The 14,528-nt window shown below is 30.6% G+C and overlaps 1 protein-coding gene across 8 annotated transcripts in view; it reads right to left on the bottom strand.

The window, feature by feature from the left end:
* The window catches only part of LOC119632087, a 166,751-nt gene that overhangs the window by 18,315 nt on the left and 133,908 nt on the right, over nt 1-14,528 (bottom strand). For 7 of the 8 annotated variants that reach the window (XM_038024799.1, XM_038024800.1, XM_038024798.1 and 4 more), the window contains 2 exons: nt 9,977-10,185; nt 126-336 (listed from right to left, as the gene is read on the bottom strand). In XM_038024799.1, coding sequence (XP_037880727.1) covers nt 126-336; nt 9,977-10,185 — 420 coding nt within the window. Of the gene's footprint in view, nt 1-125; nt 337-9,976; nt 10,186-10,720; nt 10,874-14,528 lie in introns of all 8 variants that reach the window. The other variant, XM_038024802.1, reaches the window with a different exon arrangement.

Here is a 14,528-nt window from a genome sequence, read left to right as displayed (position 1 = left end):
TATATATATATATATATATATATATAAATATATATATATATATATATGTGTGTGTGTGCGTACGTTTCTATTTATGTATGTTATAGACAAACATAGATATTTATATAAATTTAGTTTTTACTTACCAACAATATTTAGGTTAACCGAAAAACTTCGAACTGGTTGGGTCGATATTTGGCACTCATAAACGCCAGCATCTCGTTGTTGTGCCCATTTTATTTGCAACGTCCACTCATCGATATCACGATGGTATGATGTTTGAAACCGTTGATCCGTTGTATAAGTGTAAGTGCCAACTGTTAGTATGTGTAGGTCACGATGTCTAATCCAGGCCACCTACACATCATCAACAACCACCAGAGTAATGAAAAATTTTTCAAACATACAAAAATAGAAAAAAAAACCTTTTTTTTTTTTGTTTTTGTTTTTTATTTTTTTTTTATTTTAATAAAACGAATACCACCATAGCAAGAGAGTAAAATAGATTTTGTTAAGTGCTCTTGAAAATGATGAAGATAAAAAATGTTGTTGTTGATACTCAGCGTTTAAAAAAGTTCATGTTTAAAAATAAATTCGTAAACTTGGTGAAAATTTGACGAAATATATACATGGATGTTAACTTAAAAGTCGGCGTTAACATCTTTCCTACCTTTTTTTTTTGTGTTTTTGTTTTTGAAATTTGAAAAATGCTTTAAATTTGATAAAAAAAAAAAACAAAACCTTACCGCACTGTTCATCGATATCGTAAATTTATAATAAACTTTGTTCGCTTTTTCCATAGTTAATAGCGAGTTGTTCAGTCTGTTGTTAAGTCGAACAAAATGCATTGGCATATATTAAAAGTTAAGATCTTTTTAACATGTAAGCGCTTTCTTCGCTGCTTTTTCATACTGAATTTCGTATATAAATATTTAAATGAAAAGTATGTTAAGTCACGTTTACGATCAAATAAAAGGACACATAGGTACATAAAAGTTATATTGAAAAGATAAAAGACAAAGACAAGAGTCAATAAATATATCCCAGAGAATTGCTAAGTATAACATGAAAGTATGCTAACTTTATCAATCTACGTAGAACGCGTAATAGTTCGCAACGTGACCAATTATCGTTTTTTCAAAACGTAGCATTCACAAATTTTCAAATATTTTTCTAAATATAAATAAAATAATAAAATAAATATTTCATTAAAATTATTACAAAAAAAAAAAAAAAAAAAAAAAAATTTCATTTCTTGAGCATATATGTTTTTATTCTCCTTCGCTACTAATGCTTGCTTAGGTAGCGTTTCTAAATGAACAACTTTATCTAAGTCTTGGGGATAATAGGAGTGGCTACTCCATAGCAGGAGTATAGCGTTCCAAGGGTTTTTTTTTTTGGCCTAACGAGACTAACTACTTTAAAATTGGATTAACATTGACTTAAAAAAATATCGCTATACTTGCGTCGCCTAGCATGTCCTACTACATAATATCCAGTTTATCTAATTTCTTCTTTTCTTCTTCGAAATAGTTGGGAATAGATCTCTAGCGTCTTAAATAATTGTATATATTAAAAAAATTGATTTTTTCTCTTACCACGTTTGAACCTGTCTACCACTTTCTTGCTGATATTTTATGTTATACCTTTTCAACAAAACTAATACAGAATAATGAATATAGATTGGGTCTAAGTCGACTATAATTCTTTACTTGTTTTCGATTTGCTTGTTAAGCAACAAAAAATGTATGAACATCAAAAAACCTATGAATCTGTCTGATTCATTCGGCTTAAGAGGCACAAGAAAAGGTGTTCTTGACAAAGTGTATTAAAAGATTCAGCGCAAAATAAAAACGACTTTATGGGAGAAAAGCATAATCAAAGAAAAAGAAAAATAAAAATAAATAAATAGAACAAAATCCTGAAGAAATTGTAAGAAAATCTTTTTCCCTCGTTTGAATACAAAAAGTGAAAGATTTAACAAAACAGCTAACACCAGGTAAGTACTTTTCTACCGAATAAACAGACAAAGGAGATGGATAAAAGTTAAAAGTTAAATTAATTCACAGACTATATATATATATATATATAAAAGAAGAAAAAATGAAACAAAACAAAAGCAACAATTTGTAATATATATATATATATATGTATATATATAAATATATTTCTTTACTCCTGCTTGTTAATGTTCCTTATCCACTCGAAATCTCCTGTTGACTGCATCTCTTCGTTTTTTCCCCGTAGCCCCTCAACCCTCACTATATCTCACTCACATTAGCGTGTGTTTGCTTGCTTAAAGTGAAACCAAAAAAAAAAAAAAAAAAAAAAAAAATTGTATGCATAATACAATATAAACAAAATGATAAGCAAACACAGATGTGCTTAAATATGATAATGCTATTTGAACCCGGCTCTTCAAGTGTTAACAATTCTGAACTGTACAGTGTAGTGTTTGCGTACATACGCATACACTCTATACGTTGCGCTCGGCAGAATGTCATGAATACCCACTTATGTACACTTACACAGAATGCAAAACAGGAAAAAGGATGAATAACATTATCTGTCTACGGTTATTTATATATTAGATATTCTTTATAAGTGTATTTAAATTTTTTTTATTTTTTTTTTTTTTTATATAAAATGAAAATTAATTTCATTTAATAAGCACAAATGTGATAATAAATAACGATATGCGTACACTTCAATATATGCGAGATCAAATAATTAAGTTGTCGAACTCGTTCTTTGAAAAAAAACTTCGTACTCCATTGCTACGTATCCCAAACAAAATTGCATTGAACAAAGTCATTGCACAAATTTTCGTACTTGTTTTTCAATTGTCACCAAGGCCACCGTCAATATGTTTCTGACTTCAAGAAAAGCACTTTAGGTCATGAAGCCGAGTTCACACCACTCCCACTGCTCTCATATATATATATATATACTTTTCTTATATACTTTTTTTCTTTTATACATTACTTATGCCGATTTGCACTTAAGTCTTTTCTGATGTTTGCTTACTCTCTTATGTCTTCTATAGTTCATCCAAGAATTTTATGCACAATTTGATAAATTAAAAGAATCAAGAAAAAAGAAGAAAAAATGATGTTAAGTTTAAAACGAATCTAGTCATACCTACTGCTAATGCTATCGCTAACTTGTGTACGATATTTTACTTCAAAATCAAATGAAAATTCATTCATTCATTCATTGGCCGCATTCTGTAAATATTCGTCATCAGGCATGACAGATATGTGCGAGTCTTCGCTATGATTTATTAGAATTTATTAACAAAAAAGTTCAATTTTTAAACTAAAAATTCTATAGTTTAAAGATCTTAATCTGGTTGTCCGATAATCGTAAATGATTTGTTTTTGATGATAAGGATTAACTGAGAAAGTTAAGGCAATATTAATTATACCGTACATCACTTGTGATAGAGGGTATATTAAATTTCTTCCGAACGTACGTGACACCGAAAAGGGCTTGAGACAGTTTTACCTTTCATTTATATCCATCTGAGCTTGTCCGTCCGTCTCATATCGCTCCATGTATTTTTGTATTAAACCTATCTATAGATCGTGACTTTTTAACATTTTAATGAAATTGATACGCTTTGACCCAAGGACGAACGCTATAAATAACGGTTTCGATCGGGGCACTTGTGCGATCATTCCATTATATTGGAAAAGTTTGCAATTTTCAAAACTCGTTGAGTAAAAGCACTTCACCGTTCCGAATTAGTGTGAAAATTGGTGTGGTTCCGCTGGAACAATTTTTTCAATCCCCTCTCATATAATCGTTTCTAGGAAAAGTGAATATTTTCAGGGTAAAAAGATATAGTTTTCAATAATTCATGGTGAATATTGATCCATAATAGTAAATTGATATAGGAATCAATCTTATCGAATTTGGATCACTTAGGTCTATTATTTAGACGCTACCGCACATAAGGATTCTCACGAAATATAAATCTTTATATGACAAAAAGGCAAATGAAAATAAAATGGACCAAATTTGAACTACATGGGTCTATTTCTTGGACCCTACTTCATATAAGATTTCTCATGAATAGTGAGCATCTCAAAAAAAAGTTTCAACTCTCCTATTTCAAAATCAAAATGGGACCGTAGTAGCAATTTAGCAAAAAAAATTAACGGTTAGGTCTGTTTTTTAGACCCCAACATAGATAGGGGTTATCATGAAAGCAAGCCCTTATATGGAGGAAAATTCTAATTTTTAGTGTAAAGTTTTCGGGAAGTAATTCGAGTTTGCTAAATTTATATCACGCCATGTGGTGTTTTGGACATCCTCCAATATGTGGTCTTTCATGAACAGTAAGCCTTTATATGAAAATAATGTTTAGCTTTTGATGTATTATTACGTAAATGAGTGAATAACGGTACTAGCTGAAGTGGTGTAGGATGCCCGATGTTCGACTATACCTCACCATAATATTTCTACATGTTTTTGCACTATTTTGCTGTCGTGACTATTATCCCAGTAGATGGACAGATAGTAAGATGGGGGCGTATCCCTCTTGAAGTATTTATTGTCATAGTGAAAGGTATACATCGACTTCTTTTTATATCAGAAATAAATGTTAATAACGGTGCAAAAGCCAAAGCATCATCTATGGTGAAATTCTATTTTTCTACTCTATACTTTCTACGTTTGCTCTAAACAAAAATTTTGAATCCTGAAATTGGTGTTGGCAGTCAAAGTCGCGGAAGAGTACTTGTTTCACTATCATTGGAAATGATTATTTATTTTTCTTAACATATCGTATCATGGCTTCTCATAAGTTATATTGTAAGTGTGGTGACTCAACTCACAGCTGCTTGCAGCTTATGTTACGGTTGGTGAATTTTCTTCTTTGGTAAGTTAAAATTTTGTAGAGAATGATATTAAGTATTAGGTATTAAAAGGAATGCTCGCGTAACGCATGTTCAGAGTAAGTGTCAAATGAAACAAAAGTTAAAGTTTATCTCTGGTTCTGTGACGTTTAACATGAAATAATAATAATAATAATAATAATGAATAGCATATAGTAACCGAAATTTATATCTTGACAGAACCAAAAATAATAAAGCAACTACATCGCAGCGCTCGCCTTAAGAGCGCATTGTGGAAATTTCGGAAACTTAACTAACCCAATTTCATATTCATTGTGTTGGTTGAAATATTTTGAAAACTTTTTTTCTCTTTTGTTTTTTTTTCAAATTTGATAAAATTTTTGTAAAATATTTTTCACTTGCAAATACAATCCCGTTATATTTGCATAATGCTTATCAAATTTATTTTTAGTTTGCGCTTAAGCTTGTAAAGTTGAAGTTTTTCGGTTCTACATATAACATAAGTATTAAGTCCTGCAAAAGCTGTGCGACGTTCTACTTGCAAATTGCTTAACTCTTAGTGTAAAGTAAAATTTATATTAAATGTTATTTATTCTTTAAATGGATGATCGCCTTTGAAATGCTGTTAAAACATTTTCTGCAATATTCAATATACTTGACACTGTGTGGATTGAATAGTTTGAATAAACAGAAAAAATAAGAAAAATATTTTCTATAAAAAGAGATTTTCCGATGATTTTCATCTTTATTTTATTCTTCGTTTTCAATCATTTTATTCCCTTTGTATTCAACTTAAAAACGCTTCCTCAAATATCTTTGCTATGGCAAATGTAATATGATTTTTGTGAGATTAGGAGGAAGCATAGAAATGATTTCAAAAATTTGTAGTTTTCAAAAACGTGAAAAGATTACCCAAATATGAAATGATTTTAGATTTTCTCTTTCTATTGCACACTGAATGTTTAGTTTTTCTACAGATGACCCCTTAAGAGAAGATAATCTCATGTAGTGCATAGTAGCGAGTGTCTGAAGACATAGCTTTAGTTTCAATTCTCGATAACATTATGTGTGTTCGGAAAAATTGCATTGACTTATAATACATTCGCATACATACTATTTTGCTGGATTGCATAATTCAAGGGTGTTTGTACGAGCGCATAAGAGAAATGGAGAACAGTAACCGTTTCAAGAAAATAATTAATATTTTACGGAATTTCGTCAATCATATGCCGAATGCAGCCGACATGCAAACACTAGGAAGCATTATTGAACTTTATAAAAACAAGTAAAAACTTTGTAGGCGGAGTAAAATCGATCGCTACATACCCTGCAGCTGTTCGTTTAGCAACCTATTCCTTACTTATCTTCATAATGGAATAGCAAAAATTATACTTTGTATCTTCTTGGGACTCCTTACACCTCGTATACGTGACAGAATAGATAACGTCATACTGTCATAAAATAAATGGAATTCGGGCAAAACTCTGATGTATGCCATATACGGGGAGAAAAAAAAAGAATTCTGAACTGATATGAATTAAATTCTGTAAAGCTAATTGTCTCCCCAAAGATCTTATCATTCTTCATTAGGTTTCTTGGATAAAATACTAAAATAAATTGCGTTTTTTTTTTGCTGTTGTGTTATGAGGGCTTAACGTGAGGACGGATTCGAAAAATTGATTCGTTTTCAGATCAATACGGCGACGACTCTTTCAATATAAGATATTATAAGGAATTAGTCGCAAAAATATTATAATCCAATCCACTTGAAAAACGATGAAATGAAAATAGAGTGGAGAAGGAAGACGGACGAGAGAGAAAAGGAAGCAATGGAGAAAAAACAATTATAAAGAAAAACAAAGAAAGAAAGAAAGAAAGAAAGAAAGAAAATAAAAGTAAGGAGGACCGAAAGAAAGCAATGAAAAAAATCTTTAAACAAGAATGAAAGAAAAAGATAAAGAAGAAAAAATGCCATGAATAGAGAAGAAAATAAGATGAAAATACATAAAGAATAATATGATAGAAATCGAGAAAAATGAAAAACCCTAAGGAGAGGTCGAATAAAGTCAAGGGTAATGATCCAAAAGGCAAGTATGTTCGTTCCTAACTAAGAAAGCTCTTTTTCGATAATTTTCTCTATCAGGTTTCTCGTAAATATTTAATTGCGTTATATTATAATATGTAGAGCAGTACAGATATATTTGTGTATAGCTTTTCCTTATCCGAATACTGTTTTTATTGAAAGCATATTTTCTTTTGCAATTTGAACTGAATTTATTGACATGTGTGTTAATTCTGTTATTAGTCGATTTGATGTTAATTAAAATATTTACAAAAGCTATTAAGTTATGTTTTAATATAAAAAATAAAAATAAAATGTATTTAATTGAATAAATTTTGAAATTACAAAAAAAAAAAATTCCTTTGTAAAATCTTTCATTGAAACCATTTGCATTTAGACGATAAACTTAATATCTTTAAAGCAGAGGTCACGTTAACGGGTGTGTGCGTGTATGCCTGAAATATACTCATAAATCATTCTTATTACTAGGGGTATTGGGTAATAAAATGTAATCTTTGACTTCAAATTGTTTCTTCAATAACTTAAAATTTTTGTAGTTTTTTCATTGCCCTTATATATGCATATGCGTTGGTTCTCTTTTCTTTTTTTTTTTCTTTTTTTATATATATGAATAAAGAAAAACGAAAATGCGATACAACAACAACGAAATAATGCATATATATATATAGATATATGGACGAATATCTACATACAATATAAATCATTTTCTTCATTTTATTCATTTTAAGAATTTATTGTCCCAGTTATTCAACAATGAAACGTTAAATGTACTGTGTTTGTGAATTTGTGTTTTATGAAAAATGAAAACATTGTAATTTAATCAAAGCGAAGACATATGTATGTACATGTACATGTATATGTATGTGCGTATAGCATAAATAAAATACGACATATTATACATAAATATTAGATAATATGAATTCATTTATTCATTCATATTTCATTAGATAAAGTAATAGTGTTCGAGAGAAAACTTTAAGAATATTTTACGCTTCAATTTCATACTAAATATTCAATTATGGATTATTATTGTATCTTATTTAATTTTAATATAATTACAATGAAAAAAAAAAAAAAAAACATTTCTTACTTTGTTATTCACCACTAAAGGGATACAGAGAGAATTTAGATCAGTTATTCCATTTGCATAAGTAGACACCGGAGACACATAATGTTATATATATATATATATATATATACACAATATAAAGTTATTGCAAATAAATTCTTGAAAGTTTTCCTTTTTCCTATGCTTTGTTCTTTCTGGCAAATAGCTAACCAAGAAATTAAATCAGGAATTCTCAAAGAGTCGCGAAAAGAAACTCAAAAGAAATTTGAGCAAATAAATTTGTTTTATTTTTTTTTATTTTTTTTTTTAGATTAATAGCCTCAGGTACAATCTGAAAAACATGGGTATGTTTGATACCGATTCATCCAGATTCCGTCATGGAACGAGTGAAACGTTCCATCACATCTGAGGCCATCTGCAATATCAGACAACATATGTTTGACGAGCATTTGACAATTCCGGATCCGGCAGTCCAATCCAAAGCAGGTGACGGGATTCATAGAAATCCTAAAACTCGAGGGCTAAGGGCATGGACGTATACAATACGTCTTCTAGATCGCGATACGGTTTGGCCATATAATGAATACGTGCAAAGAGGACGTTTGCTCCGATCTTATAGCTGAGATCTCCTAGACTAAGTAGAAGTGCTTTCGATATATACGAAGATCTTATCTCACTTAGCTGTCAATTCAAGGTCATACGGTGCCAAAATGTACTTTAACCTGAAGTTTTCGCTTTCCGTAGCGGAAGTTATTGGTTAGCGATGTTCGTAAACAAGTTTCGTACTAATTGTGGCTTTATTCAAAACTCTAAATGTGTGCGTGGAATTGCATTGAAACTGAATGTTCAAGCCATATATGCTTTTTGCATAATTCGTCTTTCAATTAGACGTTAAGGGCTAAACAATTCTGGCGATTTTTGAGTCATGCCGTCAATATTGCGAAATTCAGCTTCATTCAGCCTTAGCTGATACAGATATCGTATTAATCGTTCTACCCATTGATTACAAATGTCAACTTTATTGAAAAAAAAGTACCTGTGGACGCACACAAGAGAATCGGGTTAGGGAAAAAAGCTAAATCTAAGGATTCAAGCTCATTCCATGTTCATTCCATGTGTGTGCGAATATCGCGGGATTAGCTTAAATTGTTAGAAATATCGTATAATTAAAAATTTCAAATCCTGCGGAGGGAAAGTAACAATGAACACAAAAACAGGAAAGCAATTATATGTACATGTATATGAATTTAGAAATTTCGCAGTGCTAATGCTAGTAAAGATGGCCATTCATATTAGTTAAATGCAAAAGTATTGCATTATTTTGAAAGTTTGTAAAAAGCAGAAATATTAAACGATAAACGAATTTAATTCTCTATTGTCATCGAAATGCAGTCAATGGATGCAATGGAAAGCGTTTTCCAGATTGATTATCGTTTGTTGCGCTCCTTTTGCTGCCCTAAAATAGATAGCTGCAATTTGATATAGACGAGTGAGTGAGCCTTGAACTTGCTACAAACTTTTCAAAATGCTTTTGTTAAATATGATTATGAATATGAACTTTTAATACCGGCAAACATTTGAAAAAATAATTCATCGTTAATCCATCTTTATGTAACTACGTTAAACTCGTCATTTTTCTCTTAAAGTTGACGCGAGCACACACAAATAAATAAGTTTCAGAATTACTGCTTTAACTTAACATCTACAGCGTTGCATGCGTGCATTAATAATTCATCTCAAACCGACTCAAAATTGTTATCATTTTACAAAACAAAAAAAAAAAAACATATAAAAATAATATTGTATATCTGTATTTTTCTACTATTGTCCCGCGCATTATCATTCAAATGTTATGAACTTGAAAGTTGTTGAAGAAAAATTTTCATAACATAATAGAAAATGAAAGAAGGAAAAGTGAAAGGACATTGTAACAATTGAATATTTTAGTATTTGTGTGTAGCTTATGAAAAAAAAAAAACTCACCGTTTTATTTCCTAAATGCTTGACTCGACATCCTAAGTAGGCTGACTTGCCTACAAGTGAGGTTATATTCTTCGGCATTGTCAAATCGAAAAACGGTTCGTTCCAACGATGACTGTGTGCGTAATGGCCAGACGGTAAATGAGTTGGTTTCTGATCCACATTATTGTGATTTGTGTTGCCCGACAATCGTTGATAGCACATTGTCAAACCTGCAATGGATGGAAGATTTGTATTATTTTTCAATGCAATCTCTGACTTTCTTCTTTATTACTACAAACTAATGCCAATGATATCAACATTGTTATGTTATTATTCATAACTAAAATTGTAATGGAAATGAATTATTATTATTGTTAATTTGTATTATGATTAATAAGAGGATGGTGAAATTTCAACTTATGAAACATATGCTTGCTTGCTAGCTTGCGTTTTCCCCGCAGCATTAACTTTATATTCAGATCAGCGCAATTGTGTTAATGTTTATGCACACATCTATTTTATAAGAAATATTGCATATGACTGAGTATATGTTAAGCTTTTCCCACGATTTAAACGTTAGAATGTTTGTACTCTCCTATGATATATTTGCGTAAATGTCATTGAGCAAGTAGGAGGAATACGTTGCCTAGTTACTTACTTTACTTGCACTGAAGTAAGTTAATGTGTTCGTCAATAGCACTCGCATTATATGCTCTCTTATCTCAAATATATATATATATATATGCAAAGGCGAGAGTTACTTACTATTCAACATAAATAATGCTTTCAGAACAGTTTGGTAAACAATGTGCTTACACACCCAAAATGCGTAGTTTTACATCATGATTATCTTTATTATGCTTTATAATAACTACGCGTCGCCATGGTTATCCATGCATCCATTTACGGATGTATACACTGAAAGGGAATTTTTGCAAAATTCATTAGATTAGACGACAAAATTTTAATAAATAAATTTCAAAAATTTATTCTAAAAGTTGCATTTTTAAAAGATATTTTACATTTTCATTTTAATGCATTACCCGTTGAAATTGATTGATTTTATTGATCGGTAAGATGCCCATTAAATGATGATAATAATACAATGTATTATTAGTGTTTTTTTTTTTTCTTTTATAAATTCTCTCTCTTTTCTCTTTTACGAAAAATTCTATGTAAAATTTAATATGGTTTCGTAAAAACAAATTTAACAAAAAAAAAAAAAGGTGTCTCTCAATCTCTCTCTCTCTCTCTCGCTTCTGATGCAAATTTCTGCTAAAGGTGTCGTATGTAGATTTTATTGATTATTTGCTTGTTAGGCAATAGGCCTGAAGTTTTTGTTTAATTAAGTGCAGTATAAAACATTTTTTTTATCCAATTCTTAAACAAGAAAAACAAAAATTTTTATTGCCTACTTTTAAGCCAAGAATGGAAAAAACAAATTGTTTTTGTTTTTTTTTTTTTTGTGGATGCAATGCTTAGTAACTTTGTTACGTAAAATGTAAAATTGTTATTTTTCAATTTTTGTTACTCCCTTAGGTTAGAATATTTAAATAATTTTTTTTGTTTTTTTTTTGTTTTTAAATAAAGTGTAAAGAATATTTTAAAGAAATTAAAATCTGATTTTATATGATGAACTTTATTTTTAGATTTCAATTTTTGCCTTTGTATTGTTTAGAAAAAAAGCGAAAAAGAGATAGAAGATAAATATTAGGAAGCGATTGTTCGATTTTCCGAAGTGTATTTAAAGTCATTGATTTCCGTTTTCGTTGTCCTTGTACGACATCAACGACAACCAAAACTTTAACGGGTTACAGAGACCAATAATTCATTAAGCACAATACAAATTTGTCCTCTTAGATGAAATCATTAATGCATGTTTGCAGAGGTATGTATGGAAAGTTATGTACCTATTCTTGTATGTTAACGAGCTCGTATTAGCTTCTATTTGTCTTTCTGTGTGTATGTGTTTGTGTGCTTGTGTGTTTGTGTGTTTGTGTGTGTGTGTGCATGTGTGTGTGTATGTGGGTATATGTTGATTTGTGCAATACTTAGGAAGCGGAATCCGGAAACCTTAGGACTATTTGCATGACTTTCGTGCACTTATTAATGCGACATCACATAACATCGTACATTTTTGCGCGGGAGAAGCAAAGAACATAAACTATGAGCAGTCTTAAGTGCCCAAAGTCTCAACGACATCCGATGTGTCGATTTAAATAAGTTTGCATCGGTTCATTGATATTTCCTTGATTTTCAAAATTTTTATAGAGAGTTACAACAGGATTGCAAAAACGTTGTGTTCCATCGCTAAAGAGAAACGGAGAGGGATTGTTAAAACATAAAAATACCTAAACATGTTCAAACTCAACACACAAACATTATTCTATTACACGATTGTCCATCCATTTAGCGTCCGTGCCCACTTGTGGTAAAAGGTTAATATTAAGTTTTTGTGATCTTCTGAATTTCCTGTCCGTCTGCCCAACCATCTGTTGTGCTTACTTGTTTCTTGTTTCAATCTATAGGTCCAGAATTTTTAAAATATTATGTTGAATCTGGTTCACTGAAGTGTAACTATTGAAAATGGCTCGGATTGGATCACTTTTACGATCACTTAATCGAAAACATTTCATTTCCGGCTTAAAGGATATATATCCATTTCTATTTCTCGTTATATTTTATGACAATATTTCTTTTATTTACCTCAGAGTGTCTCTATCATCCTTATTCTGTTCGTTTGATTGCAATAGAATCCTACTTATGCAGTATTATGATCTCAATTTTCGACTTATCCTAATATTAACATTAACCGCGCTCTATCCCTACATATATGCGATGGGGTACATATATCCTGCCTAATAAATTTTCCAGCACAGATGTCTACCCAATACCTTTTTGGCATTTAAAGACATAATTTTTTTTCGATCTTTTTAGCAATTTTCTCATTACGTTCCCTAAACGGCAATGGCTTCGGCTATCTGAATGGAAATTTTCGCATACAACTCTTGTAACCGCATTAGCGGACAAAACCAAAAAAATCAAGTAATATTCTGAATACTCTACCTACTACCCGAAACAGATTGAATAATCCATAATTAGATCGGCATTGAGGTATCGGCAAGAGTACAAAATGCCTCAAAATCACACCACGAATATCAATTATTAATACGTTCTAATGAAGGCGGCTAGTAAACTGCCGCTTTTATTAGCTTAAATACGAACGTTACATCCAACATTTCACGTCTCTTCTTAACGGTATGTAAAGCAATGACAGGACAGGATTCTATATCCAAACCACGCAAGTCAAATAAGAAAAAGTCCCATTGAAGAGACTTGAGGAGATGAACATGACATCTATAAATAGGAAACCAAACCACAGGCAAGTACTCAAATGTTGGTCTAGCTCTTGCTAGCATATGCCTCATTGAATCTTCTTTATATCTTATGTTTACTAATCCCAGCAATCCCCTATCTTCATTAATTGGAACTTCAATATGAGTATCAAAGTTGAGTTTTAAGTTGAAGACAATATCTAACCCCTTGTAATTGGTGACATTTTCCAGAATGTGATTATCAATAGGATAATAAGAGTGCAAGGTATATCTTTTCATATATATATATATATATATTTTTTTTTTTTTTTTGGTTTCAGTAGCACATCGTTTGTTACGTTTCATGTATACAGGCTGAGACGATTATACCGAAAATATTGTATACCATACAATGCGTTAAAGGAAAGGGAAAATTTGATATCGTCTGCAAACATTAATGCACTCGACTGTTGAATGCATTGAGGAAGGTCACTCACAAGTTATATATAGAAAAAAAAATATTTCTAATTGAATAGATTGGGTCACTCTTGAACATATTGATCGACGTTTAGTTTCAAAGGGACGATGGCACCTATCACATTGTTCATGACACACCAGTTATAAAGCTTGTTAAAAGGCTCTATCCTATGGTCCCATGATTTTGTCTCCCTGGCATATTATACACTTAATCTATATATTGTAAGTACATTTCTTTTATATGAGATCATGCCTTTTTAGAAACTTTATAGCTTATATAACGAGTTATTATGCATTCTTTTTGTAAAACTTTATCATATCGATTTGCACAATCAAATAACAAAATCCGCTCACAATCTCTATCAATATAAAACTAAATTGTTGTTAGGGACCTTTACTTATTGAAGTTGTTGTCACCCCAAAGCGAATATAACTTTCTAACTTATTTCTTGTTGTTTTTATTGTATCTTATTATTGCTTAGCATTTGAAATTTATTAGAATGAGACTGAATAATTCAAATAATTTTTTACATTTGTTCATTTGCCTGTAGAAAGAAGTTTCTCCATAAATACTATTTCCACTCGTTCTAGAGATGTTACTCTTTGTCTTAATGCATGTATAACTTTAATACATACACGTAATATGTATATATATATATTTGCTTATATACATCGATATACAGACATACTATATATATAGATATACAAATATACTTGTATATATGTGTATATAAGTATATGTATATGTATATATGTATATATTTATATATCTCTGTCTGCCT

Source organism: Glossina fuscipes, unplaced genomic scaffold (genome assembly GCF_014805625.2).
Source record: "Glossina fuscipes isolate IAEA_lab_2018 unplaced genomic scaffold, Yale_Gfus_2 1, whole genome shotgun sequence".
NCBI classification, from domain to species: Eukaryota; Metazoa; Arthropoda; class Insecta; order Diptera; family Glossinidae; genus Glossina; species Glossina fuscipes.
The sequence above is the reverse complement of the archived record's forward strand: the minus strand, read 5'-3'. Positions and strand labels throughout refer to the sequence as shown.